At 39.5% G+C, this 19310-nt stretch overlaps 1 protein-coding gene across 1 annotated transcript in view; it reads left to right on the top strand.

The window, feature by feature from the left end:
- Positions 1–9862: 9862 nt before the first annotated feature.
- CNTNAP5 (contactin associated protein family member 5) overlaps positions 9863–19310 on the top strand; it is a 200544-nt gene continuing 191096 nt past the window's right edge. Inside the window, exons 1-3 of the mRNA XM_053983157.1 lie at positions 9863–9923; positions 10335–10445; positions 17898–18091. Of these exons, the coding sequence (XP_053839132.1) occupies positions 9863–9923; positions 10335–10445; positions 17898–18091 (366 nt within the window). The remainder of the gene's footprint in view (positions 9924–10334; positions 10446–17897; positions 18092–19310) is intronic.

Raw genomic sequence — 19310 nt, 5'->3', positions numbered from 1 at the left:
ATGAAGTGGGTTTGAGTTATGGGCCAGAATTACAGAAATGTAAAAGCTGAGGACTGTAGTCATAGTGCCATGAGTCTTGTTCAGAACATGGGATTAGAGCCTAAGATTGCATAAATTTGTAATGAAGACTGTAGCATCAATATAGTGTCAAATACTGATTCTCAAAATAATCAGTTAGTTAGAAACGTTTGTGTATAAACTGTCTTGCTTGTTTGCTATCATGTTAAACCTAAGAGATCTCTGTGTTGCTTTTCTCCTATGGCACTAAAAATGCCACTATGACTGATAAAGAGAGAACACAGTGCCCTAAGAAATGCCTGGAAGAAAATTTTCATCTTTAAACTGACATCAAAGCTGCATTCACCTTGCTTTAAAATGAGAATTTTGTACTTTTTTCAATCCTGTCCCTTATCTAAACCATTAACTTGCATAGGAGAGTCTTAAAAATTGGTGTTTCGGGGCTAAATAAGGTGGTTTTGTTGGAGGTTATTGAGACGTGAAATGATTACTTATCATCCCTTGAAATGACATTACATTTAAATGCAATAGTACACGGGCACTTACTGCTACCTTCATCTCTGTTAATCCTTGCTCACAGCCTGCAAATTGAACATTCTCTCAGCCTTATGGGATGCACTGAAATTCGCACAGTTATAATTGGTTTTCAGTGTGCCATCCTGCATGTTGCACAATTTGAAGAGACTCTCTTCCAAACTGAAAACATTTAGTGAACCCCTCCAAACAGAACACATTTAGTGAATCCCATGCTGTGTATTCTTTCCCCTTTAATCAGTTTTATCCATGAGTTCACCAAAGATTCAAAGGGAAAATAAAAATTGAATTCATTTTGTCATGATTGATTTGAAAATTCAGGGGACAACCTCTTGGTTATTGATGGCTTTTAAATTGCTCTGCATTGTTAGCTGGGCATGCCTGTGAAATTCATCAGCATTCCACAATCTGCCTCTGTTGTTTGCTTACAGATAGCAGCTCTAAATATAGACGTGCACAATATAACCTTACCAGACAAAGTTATGGCATTAAGTTATGGCAGTCTGAAAGTCTTTGCAAGGTCTGCCTGTATAAATGAGCCCTTTTCCATAGAGGTCCATGGGAACCAGAGCAGAAGCATCATCTTTAGGAAGGCAAAAGATGCGGCCTGATTGAGTTTCCCACATGATGGATGTTGTCCAACCTCATTGCTCTTCTGAAGCTGTGGCTGGGTTAAAAAGAGAGAGAATGGGATTGAAGCATCGCACCTATGCAGATACTCCTGGGTCTTGCTCCAAGGTGGGGGTAAACTGTATGACTTCAAAAAAACTGGGAGTATGTGAACTATGGTACTATGCTGGGGAAGAGGACAAGACAAGAACTTACAAAGAGCTGATTCTTCCTTAATTTTTCTTCTTGCATTCATCTGTGAATTAGTGAAAATTGTGTGACTCCCCAAAAGGAAGCCTGTCATGGTAATTGGATTCTTGTTTTTCTTCTTTAAGGTACCCCAGCTACACTGTACATCTCCACAAAGGCAGCAGAGTCTTCACTTACAGGTCTGATCTTAGGGTCCATAGTCACAGGTGTGATGGTGATAAGCAGTTGGTGTTGAGCTGCTCCACTGAAGTTTGCAGCAGTGCTGCCACAAGCACTCTACATTTTATGGTGATTCAAAAGGTGAAGAATAGCATAAATGTCCATCTGTAGGAAATATTCCTCAGCTTGGAGAGGTGGGAGAAAAGCCTAGAGAAAAGAAGATTCAGGGGAACCCTTATCACTAGCTACAGCTACCTGAAAGGGGGTTGCAGCCAGGTGGGGTTTGGCCTCTCTCTCAGGAAAACCAGTAACAAGACGAGGAAATGGCCTCTGGCTGTGCCAGGGGAGGTTCAGGTTGGACATTAGTAAGAATTTCTTTACTGACAGGGTGGTTAAGCATTGGAATGGGCTGCCCAGGGAAGTGGTGGAGTCACCATCCCTGGAAGTGTTCAAGAAATGACTGGACATGGCACTGCTCTGGCGTAGTTGATGTGATGATATTCAGTCAAAGGTTCAACTCAATGCTCTTGGAGGTCTTTTTCAACCTTAATGATTCTGTGGTTCTCTTCTGTGATTCTAAGTAGTCAGCACTATGTTTCTGCCTCATTTTGCTGAACCTTAATTGGTAGAAGATGTAATGGCTCTATTTAAATCATTGAAACGATTATTTTTCCAAATTTTACTAGAAAATTGATAATTTTTTTTATTAGTGGTGTTAGGTATCTGAAATGGTCATTTTCTCCCACCTGCAAATAAAGCACATGTGTTTCCAAACTGGTTTTTATGTTCTAGTCATGATAACCTATGTACTGCTTCATTTGTGCAGAATTTTTTCTTGTTTCCCTCCTGCTTGTTTGTTTGAGTTTTTCCTCAATAAACATTATTCTCAGTGAAACAGGTGTTTACATTCCATTTAAAAAATTTCATTTGGAAAACTTAGAAAAACTGCATCACCAATGAATTCCTGAACAATTTTAACACTGAGTAATATCAGCAGAAAATCTGCTGTGCCCCTCTGCATTTTGATTTTTTGTAGGTGACTGTCGATAGAACTCAGACCAGCTGGCTCTGATCATTCTTGTGTTTTTCTTCTAAGAATGATCCTGGCAGCCTTGCTGATGGGTGCATATACATTAACATTTTTTTTTTCCTGCAAATTCAGTGTTGTTTTAATTGTATTATGGTATCTAAAAGTATATACTATTCTGTTTTTAGAATTCATGGCTTAATGGATGATGCCCTGAACTCCTTCACTGATGGCCTCTGGTGAACAGAGCATGCTTGTAGCAAAGTCTGATGCTTTTGAAAGGCATCAAGTTTCTCTTTTTGTAAGTGCTGCTAAACCTTCTGAAATGTTAAAAGACAGTCTTGATCTTTGGTATAAATAAACTTTCAAACTTTGTTTGAAATGCATGAGTAACAAATCTCATCCAGGCCAAGGTAAAAAGAATGCTTGTGATAATGTGATGCTGTGTGGCCAGAGAAAAGGGTCTCCATGTTCTTGGATTTTTCTTTCTTTTTATAATGTAGCAAAAACTGCCCTGTGGTTACAAAGTCACTTGCCTGTGTTTTCTTGTACAGAAAGCTAATCTCAGGATACATTTCCCTACCATGGTGTGAGGGGATTTATACTGCCTCTTCTTTAAAGTGTGTTGAATGTCAAAAGGGCAGACTTCAGGTATAAAACTTGCTTCATCTGTTGTGCCAGCTTTCTAGGTTTCTGCTCTCAGGTCAAAGATCAAAGCACTCTTACATTAACAGGATATCAGAGATATGGAAAGGAGAGGCAAATGGGCACAAGAAGTATTATATTCTGAGAAGAAAGTAGTAAGAATCTCTGGCAACTGCTGCTACACTGCTGAGAGTAAATCACAGCTTTGGATGATAATATGCTTTTGCTGGTTGTTCACTGAAATATAAATATTGGAAAGCTGTATCAGCACATCCTTTTGTTATGGTCCTTTTTTTGTTTTCCATATAGAGCAGATTCAGTAATTTCTGAGTGTCAAAAACTGATTTCTGTGATGGATTTGCTGTTCATTGACAACAGCTTATTCCTGTCTGACAAAAAGCCTCTGATGTAATGAAAAGCATGTGGTATAAGATAAAGTGATGGTACCTTCATTTTGTAGCTGCAGTCATGACTCACCTAAATGACACAGACTATGACAGAGCTGAAATTGGAGAACACTTCTTTCTTTAACTTCAGATCATTCCTCCTTAACTATATTTTGTTGGTAATTGGCTTAGTCTGATTTCTTTCACCCTCTCAAAACAAGAATTGCTTCTGCATATTAGTTTACTAGAACTGCACTGATGGCTATTTGAAATTCATAGTTTGAGCCCTGTCGCTCTGTTCCTCAAATGCAATTCTACTTCATTATTGTAAGTAGGAGTTACATGGCAGACATGCTTGTTTCAGTAAAAAGATAAGACCCAGTACTGAATCAGTTTTATGAGAGCTTCTTGAGTCATTCAAAATTAGACTTGACCACTTTTTGTGAGACAAGGTTATACGTGCACACTGTATCATAAAAGATACTCTATAAATGCACTGATTGAGTAATACTTTTATGTCTTTACAGGCATATGAAAGAACACTTATGTAATTTACAGTTGCTTAGGAAAGGCTCATGATTAGCTTAACTATTGACGTTTATTTGCAGTATAGCGCGAAAAGAAAAAGGAACATTGTGTTGTTAAGTACTTTCTCTAGTGTCTTATATCTTGAAAAATATGCCATGCATTTCAGCTAACAGATGGAGTTCACAGCTGTGCATGTACGTGTAGCCAGTCTCTAGAAAAAAAAAGGTGAAAAGAAGGAATTTCTTTTTACAGAAAAACAGGTTGGTTGGGGTTTATTTTTTTTTTTCTCATCATGTTTTCAAGCATTATTTACTAAGGTTGTTAAACTGATAGTAGAACCTAGTTGTAGGTGGTAGTTCCTGTGAGAGGCTTTTTGTAGGGGCTGGTGATACAGAAATAATCTCCTAATCTCTTCCAAATCTGTAGCCATACTCCATGTTACTGCACTTCCTGTGTCCTTTGTACATGCCGTTTTTTTTACCCCTCACAGAATCCCATCCTTCTCCCATGCACATATATCTCATTGGACTACAACAGTGAAGGTTAATTTCCACAGTAAGACCCAGTATGTATTTTTTGCCTTTTCAAAGGAGAATTGTACCTACAGAAGGCAGGAGAAAAACAGATGAAGTGAAAGGCATCAGTGGTCACTCCTGAGGACTGTTAAGAGGCATGGTACAAAAGGGCATGGCTTACATCTTTAAAACAAAGTATGCCATTAAGTGGATAATGCTAAGAGGAATTTTATCTAGCCTATAAATACCAGTGAATCTTTTCAACTTCAAATCCCTGTATGGAGACAATTTACAATTGCAATCAAAATGATGCACACAATTTAACTTCAGTACCATCTGTAACTCTGCTGGTGTTTTAATAATGAATAAAATTATATCTTGGCAACAAAAGTCTCACTGAAATAATATACCTTTAACTTCCAAGTGAGACCTCTTAAGACTAAGCTACAAAGCCTCTGGTTTACCCTGAAATCTCCTTCATGTTTATTAAAAAATGGACATATCTGTATTTAAATAGCTATCAGTATGCTAAAGGTATGTGATTCTGGCAAGATTTTGTTAAACTCCTTTGAAATTTGGGGACTGTGGTTCAAGCGGTGGTATGCACAGCTGGCCACAAGCACTCCTGCCCTCACTGCACCTCTTGTATCTGCTTCAGCAGAGATGTATGAGCAAAGTCTATTGCAGGAGCTGTTTGGTGATGTGCCAGGCCCTGTGTTCTTGAAGTAGAGCACCTACAGGAGGCACCTTCCCTCAAAATGCTTTCATTACCATGTGATAGAGCAGGATGCATGACAGTTACCCTCTTCTGAATTTGTCTTTTTGACTCCATCATGGCACCTAACCACTCCATTCTCTGGGTTGTGATTCTCTCCCTTTTCATCTTCAATTTTTGTATTTTGCAGAGAAGAGGCAATTTTGGCTGTGTTAATAGTTTGCATGCTACGTCCTGTCCCCCACTCTTCCCTCAGTTGCATCATTGGGTGACACCAGTCCCATGTTCCTACTCTGAGTGCTGCTTTCATGGTATTTTTAATTATTTTGTGATGCTTGTGGTTGCTAATAGAGTAGCTGCAGCATAGATCTGAGTCTTACTGTAGCTTGTCAGATACTTTGCATTGATGGTGATATGAGATTGTTGGTGTAAGTACCAGTATAAGTCGTTACTCATTATAATGATAAGAGATCTTGACAAACAATGTACTACCACATTTAAAAAAAATGCAAAGTTTGCAGTAAAGGATTTTCTGCATGTTTGTCCTGGTGCAGGTACAGCAGTACCAAAAGCAGTTAGAGGCTGATGATTGGAAAATCTGTGGAGCCCAGGGACTGGAGATGTTTGACTGATGGTGTCCTCTTTATCAAAGCTTTTGTTCAGGAAATGTTAGTGACCTTTCTGGATGGCCTTCACAAGTGGAAATCAATGTGTTTTGTCCCACTGGCTCTTCAGGTGCACCAGGGAAATTAGAGCAGTACAGGCTTGTTAACACATCTCAATTTGGACCTGTAATGACCCTGCCTTTGTTCCAGGGACTGATCCTCTTCAGAGGACCTGCTCTAAGAAGCAATAGTGTGACCATGATGGGTTTCTAGGGTTTGTGATTTTCTAAATGTCTTCAGTGCTCACTAATCAGAAATTTTCTAAATTTGTACCAATTGCTGCTGCTGAAGGCTGTCTCAGCTTTGAAGAAGGTTATAAACTGGATCATGCCAAGCCAACACCAGTGTGAAATGTGTCCTGGAAGAACTAGTAAAGTTAGTCTGAATCTCTGATTTCTGTGCAAACTCTGTTTTGATAATATGTTACCTGTATTTGAAAAACCTGCTGTTCTTCAGGAGCATTTGAATTACTGTCTCTCTAGGCCTTGGATACATGTTTTTCAGTTATTTTTTCATACATGTCACAGATGTTGAAGGCCTTCACAACATATAAAGCTTAATCAGGTATTTGGGCGAAAGGCCTTCTCTGAAATTCCAATTCCATTACTATTAGCTAAAGCTGGTATTTGACATATTTCAAAGAAGCCTAAGAGTTAGTGTCTAAATGTCACTTGAATGATTTTGGACTGATAACATTTATATTTGTGGGATTGTCCAAAGCATTCTGTAAAAAAATTAAAATACATGGGCAAAGAGAGAGAAGCTATTTCTTTGTGGGTTTTTTTGGAGGGTAATTAAAGCTACAAGAAAAGAATCAAAACCAATCAATAAAACAACTTCATAGTATGAAAATAAAAAGGATAGTAGATTCATTTCTCCTTTTTTGTTAATTTTATCATTTTTTCTAAAAATCATTAGTGAATAAACCCCAGAAAATTCAGGTTGATATATGTAACTCTTTTTCTTTATTCCAGAAGCAAGATTGCTTATGAAAGTTCTAGTAACACTCATAACACTGTAAATGCTGTCACTAACTGTTTTTCAGATGCTGGCATGTTCAAGGTCAGCAACCTTTTCTCAAACGCAAATCAACATCTGTATTGTTGTGTGGTTTGCATAACACAGTTGGTTTATAGGTACAATTAGACCCTCTTTTTCATTATTTATTTGCTAATTATCTTGTCAAGGAAAACATAGGAGAAAACTGAAAACTGGCTAGTAAATGCACTTTTGTGAGTGTCCAGATGTTTTAAGTGGTTCTGTAGTGTAGAATTATTAATTGTTAAAACCAATGTTTTTAATAGGCATATAATGCAGTTAACTCCAAGAAGCAAAGTTTCTGTTCTGACAGGCAAACTTCCAAAGCAAATGGAGAAATTGGTCAGGAACTATAGATAAGGAGCTGTGAATGTGGAGCACCAGAAATAATGGATTTTTTCTGTCACATCAAGCGGGGGTTATGTTGTCTGCATCCATAACAAAAAGAAACATGATAGTAACATCCTTTCTTGGACAGTTTTTTAATCTTGAGAGGTGTGTCTTTGGTGGTTGGTTTGTTTGCTTTTCAATATTGCCTTCTCTTGAAAGCAGGGCTAATGGAATAACCCTTGCTGCACATGCGCATCTCACCTTTTTGAACTCTGTACCCTATTTCAGCTAAGTTTTACAAAGAAATATCAGTCTCAAATGTGTGTATGTTGGATCTCTGAAAGGGATGTATCAGGGCTGTTCTGCAAGTGATCTGGATTGTTGTGCATGTTGTACAAGTTGACTGGTGCATCTCCCCAAGCACTTTGCTGTACTCTGGAATTTCATTTGGCATGTAGAAACTGTGCCACATTCTGTATTGAAGGTCTGTGCATGCAGAGCTCTTGGTTCAGTGCAAAGTTAGTTTTGACTGAGTGAAGGGCATAAGAGTGACCTTGCATCTTGTCAGAGCATCCATTCAAAAATAATCTTCACTTGGAGGAAATTCCTGCATGTACTCTGAGTCAATCAATCGCTGCTCTTTTATCTGTTGAAAGTTGGGCTGTATTAGTCTTGGTGCTCTCAGAACTATCATCAATTTTTTAATGCTGTCCTAAATCCTGAAGCCTTAAACTTACATGTTTTTATACTTAGATATTAATTCAGGAAAGGTTTCCTAGCTGTAGTTCAGCTGGTTTTTTCTTTCTGTTTTTCCCCCTTTCTTTTTTAGAACAAAGCAAAATAAGGATCCCAAAATTTAGTGTGGAAATGATGTTGCAGTTCTGTAGCAGCAGAGGTACAGATGGACGTGCATTGAGACAGAAGCAGAGGATATGGAAATTTAGACAAAGCACCTCATAGTTACAGGAGCTAATTGTCACTTCTCAGCCTGGAGCCTCTAGAGGTCCCAGGGAAAACCTTAAATGTGTTGCTCTGAAATGGTTTCCTCTTGCTGTGATGCTGAGATACTTGGTGTCCTGTAGGTATCCAGTCCCACCTTTGAGGATCAGTGGTGGACAACTGGGTCACAGGCTGATTGATGTGCTGAGTTCTCTCATGGCCCAGGAGCAACCACAGGGAGCTGAAGAGAGTCAGCAATCTAGACAGTGTTAAAAGTGAAATCTCTGAATTCAGTTATTTCCAGCCTCATGTTTTAAGTGTTGCTAAATAGTCCTGCAGATCTGTCCACTAGGATTTTGGGCTTTCTTTTGAGAGGTTCCCAATCCTTCTGCTGGTTTTATAGAATGCAGAAGTTTGGGTGAATTCAGTGCTCTCATGAACTCACCATTTCCAATCTTTGTTTAAATCTCTGTTCAGGTCATGACTGACAGTGAATTTAAGACCCTAAATTTAAAGGTGTTTTGTTTGGGACTTTTTTAAGTCTGAATAGAACAGTTATGGCATGATCTCGTGGTGTACCAGGAGACCTCAAGCACTCCACAGAACCTTCAGAAATTATCTTTGAGATTCAAAGGGTGTAAGTCATAGGGAATCTGCTTAGGACCATGATACTTGTTTTGTTAGCTAATTATCCTCCTGGCTACAGCATCAGTGCAGACTTGTCCCTAATTTATCTATCTTGCAGATCTTGCTAGGCCTTTTTGCTCTTGGGAATCAGAGGTAGAAAGGGTTTTGGATAGAAGTTTGGTTTTTGACATCTGTCATTCAATGCACTGATATAAATTATATTGATCGCATTGATTTTCTTTCATATAGAGATGGATTTTGATTGCAAAAGTATCTGGGTTGTTTTAGAGAGTCATTGTAGAAAGGGATGAGAAATATTTTAATGTAATCTGTCTCAGTATGGAAAAGGTGTCACTCAGGTTTGGAATAATCTAAATTAATTTTCATAACTATCAAGCAAGTTTTGCTTTTATTGTCTTTTGTAGCTCTTCTTTGCCCCCCTCCTCCCAATCCTTGCAAACTGCATATTTACTCTCGGAGTGCAAGAACACTTTGGTGGCCTGAGATCATGGTGACCTGCGGGCCTTTTCCAGTAATTAGGTCCATGTTTGCTCCGTGGGAGATTCAATTAAAAATGAGAGGGGTTTATTATTATTATTCCCTATTGAAACCCTGCACTATGTTCTTGAGTGTTTATGTGACAGCATTGTAATGAGAAAATTTACTTTATTTAATTCCATCCTTGTTCAAACATTATGGGCTCAAAAATTCCATTTGAGTATTAGCATAGCCCATCTGTCCTCAGAAGCAAATGTGAAAGAAAGAGGGGAGAAATGTAGAGGCTGCTCATGTGGGTGAACAAAGCTAATTTGGCCCTGCACATTTGTGTGAGCTTGGGGAAGAAATGATGGAGATGTTCAGATTTTGAGATTTTAGTTCAGCCTGAGACATCTGTGAAGCATGGGACACACTTTTACATGTTGCAAAAGCCCCCGTGGCATGTTCCTGTGTGTCACTTCCACACAAAAATACGAAGTTGTAACTCCTACATTACATACCTGTTCTGTGGAAAAGCTGTAGTGGACACAGAACACCTGGGGTGTTCTCTAAGGTCTACCAGGGCATTACTGTGCTCTTCCAGTGGCTTTTGCAACAAGAGTCAATGCCCTCTTTAACTGCAGGGTAGACAATCAAATCTCATTCACTGGAAGGACAACATTTTCCAGTTTTTCAAGCATTCAAGTCTTAATAGCAACTCCCATGTGGTTGCTGTCCCACCATACTGGGACATTCTGGAGGGTTAATTTCAGTTCTCACATGTGAATTCAAGCACAAGTGTGCTGTGTGTCCACTCTCTGTCTACTAAGTAGAAAAAGTACCACCTAGAGTTAGCACAAGTTGGCATATGTGTTGCTCATGTGATGTTTTGTTTTTTGTTTTCCTTTTTAGATAATTGTGATGATGCATTGGTATCTCCCTTACCTTCAGCTGCCTTTACCAGTTCCTCTGAGCTCTTCAGTACTCACAGTCCCAGCTTTGCAAAACTCAACAGGCGAGATGGTAAGGTTGCAGTATAAAATACTAAACTATTCATTTTAATCACTTTTACAAAGAATACGTTTCTATGCTGTTTGTATGCAGTGCATTCAGAGCCAAGCTGAATAGAGCCATTAATTCATGCTCCTGAGAGTGCACTATGTAGGAGCTGTTTCCTTCTTTATTATAGAAAGCTTCTATTAATTTTGAAGATCTCCACTTCTCTTGTAGAGATATCATTAAGGAAGTTCAGACAGTCTTTTTGCTTTGAATGAGTTCCCATATTTTAAGAGTTTAAAGGTCATTAGGTTTGAGACCCTATTCTAAAATGTGTTAAAGACAATAGCAACTAGGTATAAAATTCCAGTGGAATTCAATGATTACACAACCCTGCAGAAATAGTGAACGTGAAAAACAACTTTACAGACATTTGCCATCAAGAATGTTTGAGGTCCAGATAATGAGTTCACATACCAGGTGGAACTGTGAATATGAAGCATAGTACCAGAAAGGAGAAGTTGGCAGTATTTAGGGCATCATTTGATATCCTGTTGCAAATTCGGATTGTCAGCTCTCATCTTACTTCCAAGGTAGAGCCTCTAAAAGTGGAAAGACCTGTATTATCATATTACATATGAATTTCATTTTAGGAAACACTAGAAAGATGACTACTAGAAAAAAGATTTTAATTGAAAATTATCAGAATTTTCATTCTTAAACATCCCTGAAGTGTGTTTTAATCAAACACTGTTTGATAAATCTGTAGAAAGACAGTAAAGGGCTCTCTCTTACACGCTTGACACTAATGATAAGGAGTTGCTTGGCCATTAAAGAAGTGTTAGATGGGAGTTACAATATCATATTTGAACTCTTGAGCCAGAGTTCCTCAGCAAATAAAAGGTCATATGGTTACTGCTCAAAAAAAGAAAGTTGTAAACATTGAGCATGATATTTGAGTTTGCCCTGCCTTTGTCTCCAACTGCTGGCTGAGATGGTGAATAGATATGCTTATGTGATTGTGCAGATGGCTCTAATAGCTAATTTTATCTGTAGAAAAGAGGAAGAGGTTCAAGATCAGTATTGCAAGTCAAGCTCTGGCTGTACTCTATATTAAAGAGATACTAACAATGTTTGAAATTATGACAGTGGTTTCAATTTAAGGTCAGAAATTGAAATAGGTCTTAGTTAACTGCCCCACAGTACTTTTGTCATGTAGTGAGGGGTAAGATATTGTAGTTTTTCAGCAATCCAGTATCACATTGGTAAGATCCATGCTGTCTTTTAGCACTAGTCATGGGAACAGAAGACAGGGTATTGAAACCAAGCCCTAAGTAAGAGGGTTGTTTCAGCAACTAATGTTTCATGTTTTGAATGCTTATGTGATAACTGATGAGCTGAGGCCAACACAGGCACCTAGAAGCTAAACCCTACCTTGTCTAATTCTTTTGCTGCATGGACTTGTGCAGGAATGTGCAATTGTAGTGCTGGCAGAGTTCATATGGGGACTTGCTGTGGCTTAACCCCCAAAAACAATGAAGCTCCACACAGCTGCTCCCTCCAGCATGGCTTTACCACAGCCATGGTAAAACAGTCTGAAAGGACTGTTCCTTTCAGAGGTAAACCTACTCCTACCTTCCCCATGGCTGCAGTCCCTGCATTGTGGAGGGCTTTGACATACTCCAGCACGGCCTCATGCTCAGCCACGGTGCTTCAGGGAGTGCCTCCTCCAGTGTGCACTTACCCTTGGCCCACAATCCCTTCAGAGGTACCAGCTGTGGTACAGATGTAACCACAGCCACAGGCACTTTGAGGTGTACATGCTCTGGGATGGGCTTCTTCAGAGCCACAGCCACCTGGGCTGTCCTTTTACCACAGGGACTCGCCCACAGGTCACAGTCCTTTGGCTTGAATTCACACTGGAGTTCCAGCCTGCCCAGTGCACAGAAGCAGCAGAGATGCCCTGGCCACTTGCCAGCCCAGAAGTATGGGCACTGCTGTTATCAAAATGTTCCCAGGCCCAGCAGTAAGATGATAAGTAGTACAGCAAGCAGCAAAAGCCGAAAGTAGCTACTAATGAGCAGTAGACTCTAATAAGCAGTAAGGGAAGCAAGCCTCATGGCAAACACAGAAGCAGCTGATTAATAGCTAACCAGCAGTAACAGCTGGAAATTCAATCTAGTACATTCCATTCAAATCTGTAATTATCTCAAACCCTTTGAGGCCCACGTTGGGCACATGTCCTAGACAAACCCCAGCAACTCAGCCCTGCACAGCCACTCGCTCCCCCTGGGTAGGATGGGGCAGAGAATCACAAAAGTGAAGTCATCACTCTGAACTAGGGAAGTCATCACTCTGAACATCCCCCTTTTCCTCCTTCTGCATCCCCCATCTGGAAATGATGCATGATGCTGTATGGGATGGGATATGCCTGTGGTCAGTTGGGGTCAGCTGTCCCAGCTGTGTCCACTCCCAAATTTTGCTTTCCCCTACCCTCCTCACTAGTGGTGTGGTGTGAGGAGCAGAAAAGGCCTTGGCCTGTGTAATTGTTTAAGCAATTCTCAGCAATAACAGACACATCTCTGTATTATCAACACTCCTTCCAGCACAATTAGCCCTGTACCAGCTACTGTGAAGAGAACTAAGTCTCCTCTTGTCAGAGCAGTGCCTGACCTTGGGCTGGAGGATCAAGCAGTGGTAGATGGTGGCTGTAGAAACTTTCTTTGACTGTCACTTGAATGCAAATAGTAGATATCTTTACAGGAAATAATATTTCTTAACAAGGACTGGGCTGTAGCTTTCTGATAGTATTGAATGTTTTGATGAGTTGGCTTAGCTTTGCTTGTAATTGATAAGACAATGCTGCAAGGAACAGAGCCTGTGGGTAGAAAGCCAGATGAATATATTTGTTAATGTAAACATGAATGCAACAAGTGAAGATGAATTTATAAAGCATAACCCAGTCCTTTATTGAGACAAAGTTCTAATTCATCAAGTTTATTCAATAATAGATAACAATAAGTAAAAGGCTATTGTTTAAAAAAAAAAGGCCTGCAGTAGTGGAATGTGCCATTTAAAAAAACAAACCCAAAGTACCCTTGAGTAAAGCTTTGTGTGAACAGCTGAAAACACTTAATTAAAATGCTGATAACTCTGTACTGGTAATGCTAAAGAGCTAGTATAATTCTGATAAATATGATTCTGAGGTATGAAATATATTATTTTCCCATGAGAGGGATTTATCAGCTTCTTTGTATACAGTAAATAAATAATGAAAAATAATAAGAAAATTGCTACAGTATGACTGTATCACCTAAGATTTTTCAGTTCATATTAGCTCTCAGCCTGAGTAGTCAGTATATGCAATTACGTATGAGAATATAAAGCATATATCATGTCAAAAAGAATTTATTTTATGGCCAGGAAGTGTTTGATCTGGGCATTAAAGTAAAATTCTGCAGCAGGGAAGCACTTAGTCGTAGTGGGAAGTTCAGGTGTTTTTAGTGCTATATATAAAGCCATTTGAGCTGTTTGCAAGGCAGGTAGGGTGGAAATAATAATTCCCTATGCTTTGTAATAATCAACTACAAATAAGTATGGGCATCCTGAGCAGCCCTGGGGAACATCAGAAATCATTGACTGTGTAACAGTGGGCTTAAATGCAATTTTTGAAACAACTGTGGCAAAATGTATGAACAGTCTGAAAAAGAAAAAAATGTATTTGATCATATTTCTAATAATCATATGGGTCTCCAACTGAGAAACCATCAGATCCTTGCTCTCCACATATTTCTAACATTATGATTTGTTGCCATGGAGAATATGAACAATATATCAGATTCCTGTGGTATTGTTTCTCCACTGGGGTGTTTTCCCCATACCATACCATACCATGTTGAATGCCTCCTTTGAAATGATCCCCAGAAGATGTGAAATGTGTGAGCTGTGAGGAATGATGGTGTAGTACAATGTGCAGAATCCTGTTGATGCCAGTGGGTACCTGGTGGGCTCAAAGGGGAAATACTGAGCATCCTGTATCTCTTGTTTTTGTGTGACAGACAATGTGACATCTTAACACACCTAAAACACGCGTGCAGATCTGATGGGCATAGTCAAAGCCAAATTTTTGTCTGGTTTGCGTTTATGCCACAGTTAATAAAAGTTATATGGTCCTCTTCAATATGTTTGTGCCCAATTGCAGGAAAAAGATGCTGGGTTATGCTTGTGTCTGTTCAGAGGACTGATATTCTCTAAGTTGTGTCTTCAGTGGCCCGTGTTGTTGCCTATTAGAGCCTTCTTGTCCTTTGTCTTGGGCTTGTGCTGGGAAACAGTCCACAGGGCAAGCATCAAGGTGGGTGGAGGAGCAAAGGGCTCTAAATAGTTGCTCTGCTTTGGTTGTGCTTTTTTGCTACTTACTAAAAATGTACAGGATGGGTTGTTGACACACTGTCAGGAATGATGTGCATAAAAGAAGTGTGCAGACTGTGCTGGAAAAAATGCCAGTATCCCTTGTGCCACCTGCTCTGTACGACGGAGTAAATGTGGAGAAAAAAGAACATTTATTGATTTTTGACACTCACAGCAGTATTTGGTATTTGGTGAGGATTTGGGATAGCCACAGAAGCAAGCAGAAGCTACATCTTTGCTTTACTAGCAGAAGTGAGAGAGGCCCAGTGGGAAAAGCTTCAGTTCTGCCCTCAGTCATGCAGCCAATGCAGCTTTGCTGTTGCAGAGATTTTAGCCGCCCTTCTTACTAGCAGCAAGAAAATGGTAACGGTGGAAGGCTTGGGAGAGGGGAAACACAGTGGGCTTGTTTCTCCACAGGAAAAAATATATGAAGCAGCTGCTGTTCTGTGAAGTCATGTCCTGTAACTGTTATCTTTCTTGGAAGACCAGCTTTGGAGAGGTGATGCTAGGAGCAGGTGGCAGTGCTGTGTCTGCAGTGCTTGCATCTAAAGAGTGACATGCCCAGCAGACAAATGTGCTTGTCCTGTAAAGAGAGATGCAGTTCAGAGATACCATGCAATCTATGATTTTAGGGCTCAAGCTCAGCACAGATCTCCCAAATTTCTGTTCAGTGTATATCATTTGTCTGACTTCAAAATTAGAAGCCTGTGGTGTTGCGCTCAAGCTGGAAAATAGCAGTGCACAGTGAAGCCAAACACTTTTGTTGAAAGTGTATCACATTCCTGCCACTTCCAGCAGCAGAAGGGAGAAAGCATAAAGCAGATATTTTAGTTATGATGTTTGACATACTACTGGGAAGCATCTGTGCTAGCAGGCTTGGCTTAAGAACTTATGTATAAACTAGAACATAGAAAGCAAAATTTTTGTGTTTTTTAATGGAAAACTCACCAAATATTTTTGTTATAAGTTATTTTCCTTCATCTAGTTGTCATTCTCTATGTTGAATGAAGGAAAGATGAAAATGACAACTTTCTTTTAATATGTGCTGAAAACATTTAGAATAGGCTCTTTTGAGTCGTGAATGGAACAACTTTGCCAGAACTTCTGAAGCAGATTTTTATATCATATCAGTTCCTGGAATAAAACTGGGGAAAAAAAAAAAAGGCAGCAACTACTGTGTTCAGAGTCTATTTTAGATACTGGATATTACAATCCAAAGGAAGTTTGCCCTTGGTTCCCGTATGCAATAAGTCACAATTGTGTGTAGGAGAAATCTGTAGTTTGCTGTCTTTGAATACAGCTCTATAGTTTGTACCTTAAAGGTAGACAACATACTTTCTATATGACACTTAAAATATCAAAATAAAAAAAAATGTGGTGAGAGAGGTAACCTTATTAGGACTTTTAACAGGAGGCATTATAGTCTTATATAAGCTATATATAGGTATGGAATTGAAAGAGCTATAAAGTAGTTGAAGAACAAAACAGTGATGAAATTCCTAGTATTCTCATTAGGTGTTTCATAGCATGCTCATAGGACAGAGTATTCTATTTAAGATAGGTAAAATTATCAGTGATGATGACGACTTCTGTTGTGATTGAAGAGGGTAAATCATGGCATTAAGAATCAGTATATGTTGGTTTGGTTGCAAACTCTTTTCCCTGGAGAGTTCTTGTAGAAGAATGGAGGCTGAGTCATCCAGGGGAGCAGGAACAATACAGGTATGGAATAGATATGGTGCCATTTCAGGAGTTCAGATAAATCCTATATTAATAAATTGTAAATAATGACAATTCTAACACCTACACTTGGACAAAGGGATTTCAGTTGTGAGCTAGAAAGTACAATACCATCCAGGAAAAGAAAAAGATGTTTGTTAAAAGTACAGAGTTACTGAAATTGAGTTCATTGATAGAAACCACATTTATTAATTTTTCAACTCTATTCACTTCAATGAACTTTTCATGGAGCAACTTTGAGACAGATATGTTCAATTTTATTCCCAATGTGATTGTGTTCACTGTAGACATGCTGGAGTGCTTTTCCAAACTTCCTTAATAATGACAAAACAAAAGGGTGTTGCGTTGCAGAAGCAGTGGCAGCCTCAAAATTTGCTGTCTTGGCTACTTGGTTGATGGCTTGTATTCTTCATAGCAGCATTGGTTGCTTATTGGTGAGGCTGAATTGACAACCAGGTGTATGCAGAGAATAAATGTGTGCAAGGAGAAACAAGTTACAGGAAAATAAACATAGCCTGTAATTTTAGGGTGTAAAAGAAAGCAGGAGACTATAAAATAATACATTCCAGTCTGGAATGACTTGCTTTTTAATCATAATCTTCCATTTTCTTCCATTTATTGTAGTGAGCAAAGTGGTAAAATGCATGCAGTGGTTGCAGTTCTGTTTCATTGGCTTGGTGTTACCACAGGCCTGTTTAACCTCTGAAGGAATTCAAGGATTATTGCAAATTTTTACTTTTAAAGGACAAACATGAATTACAAGCTCATGTCAGAGACAGCCTGTTTTCCAGTGTGAAGGCACTCCTTTTAGTTGTTTAATCGAATGGTTTTTAGCTTTACAACAAATTATCTGAAATGCATTTATAAGCTGTAATTAAACAATTCTTTCAAATACTTAATAGGGCTCAAATAAAAATAACTAACATTTTGCATTTCTTTCAGAACATAGCAAAAAGGAAAATATCAAAGCAAACTGCAAGTTACAAGTCCACATTCCCTGAACTTCAAGGAGGGAATAGATATGAATTTTTTTTTTTTTTTTGGGTGATTGAGCATGTGCCAACCTCATTGATATTTGTACAGCTGAAAAATAATAAATTTCCTTAAAATGTCTTAGAAATTCAAAATTGCTCAGGAACTTTAGGTTAATGGAGATAACCTGATGGAAGCATACCTCATGTAGTATATTTCCTAATACTAAAATATGAAAAAACAGCTGCATGCTCAAGTAGAGTCTTCTGTGATGACCTGAAATACTTTAAAGGTTCTTTAGCAAGCATAATTCTTTTGTGCTGTCATTGTCATCTAAATTCTCCCCATCCAATCTTTCAGGAGCTGGTGGCTGGTCCCCGCTGGAGTCCAACGAGCAGCAGTGGCTGCAGGTTGATCTGGGAGACAGAGTGGAGATCGTGGCAGTGGCCACCCAGGGCAGGTACGGGAGCTCGGACTGGGTGACCGGCTACGCGCTGATGTTCAGCGACACCGGCCGCAACTGGAAGCAGTACAGACAGGACGACGCCGTGTGGGTAGGTCTGAACTGGCAGTGCCTTTGGCCCCAGAGCTCTCTGGGTCAGGCTTATTTGGGTGATTGGAGAAGCAGCTCTGGTTTCACAACCGAGGAGTGCTGCAGTGGTGAGACAGCAGACCTGAGCGACTCCACGGGGTGTTTGATCTAAATGGGTTATGTCACCGACTGTCTGTGTAATACAAGCTTAGGCCCTCAAGAGTACATTGCTTTTTCAGACTATGAGGATGATCAGGGCACTTAAAATGACCTGTGTGCTTTTGTGCCTGGTTGGCTCTGATTCAGGCACACCAGGGTAAATGGGGCTAATCACCTCCGTGCTTTCTCCAGGAAAGATGAAAATTAATTCTATGCCTTATACGTGTTTGGCCAGAACAAGAGAGATCATGCTGAGGAAGATGGGTGGTAAATTGCTCCTCAGCTGGAGAAGGCTGGAGTTGCAGCATGGCTTGTGGGATGATTTAGGAGACACACTAAAAATGATCAAGGCTTTTTCTAATACTTTGATGCAGACTTGACCATTGCTGTGTCACAAGTTCAGTGTGTGGCTGTGCCAGCTGCTGTTGGTAGGAGTGCATGGGGGCAGCAGTGGCACCACAGGTGTGGATGGAAAAGTTTACAAGCTTTCCTTTTGTACAGAAAACATCAATTGTTAGCGAATGGGTAAAAAAATGGTCGGATTCTCCCTATGCTCTGTGGTGAAGTTCTGTGCATCAATAACCCTGGTAGCATGAAAATGTGTGGCATTAAAAGAAACAGATTCTTCACGAAAATAAAGGGGAGTGTGTTAAGGTACAAGTGCACTTATGTTTTTTTCCTTTGGTTAATACTTTGCTTAAATGCTGTGTCACAAAAGCAGATTTTGCTTTCAGAACATAATGACTGAGTGATGAGAGCTGGGGTACAGCAGGAAGAGGGGAGAAGGGCTGCTTAATTTTTCCCCAGGTGTGTGGTGGCAGTGGAGATGCATGTACAGGGAGGTGAACTTCTGTGCATCTATAATCCATTGTGTCATCACTTTGCTTTATCATGGCTTGATTCAGGGAAAGCTAATGAAATCCTTCCCTTAGAAAAGCAACTGTAGTCTTAAGATGGTCATAAAGTTGTCAAGTGCTTCACCTGTCACTTAAAATGTTATTTTAGGCTGTCTTTGCTCTGATACTTACATATACATATACATATACATATACATATACATATACATATACATATACATATAC

Source organism: Vidua macroura, chromosome 7 (genome assembly GCF_024509145.1).
Source record: "Vidua macroura isolate BioBank_ID:100142 chromosome 7, ASM2450914v1, whole genome shotgun sequence".
Lineage (NCBI taxonomy): Eukaryota > Metazoa > Chordata > Aves > Passeriformes > Viduidae > Vidua > Vidua macroura.
The sequence above is the reverse complement of the archived record's forward strand: the minus strand, read 5'-3'. Positions and strand labels throughout refer to the sequence as shown.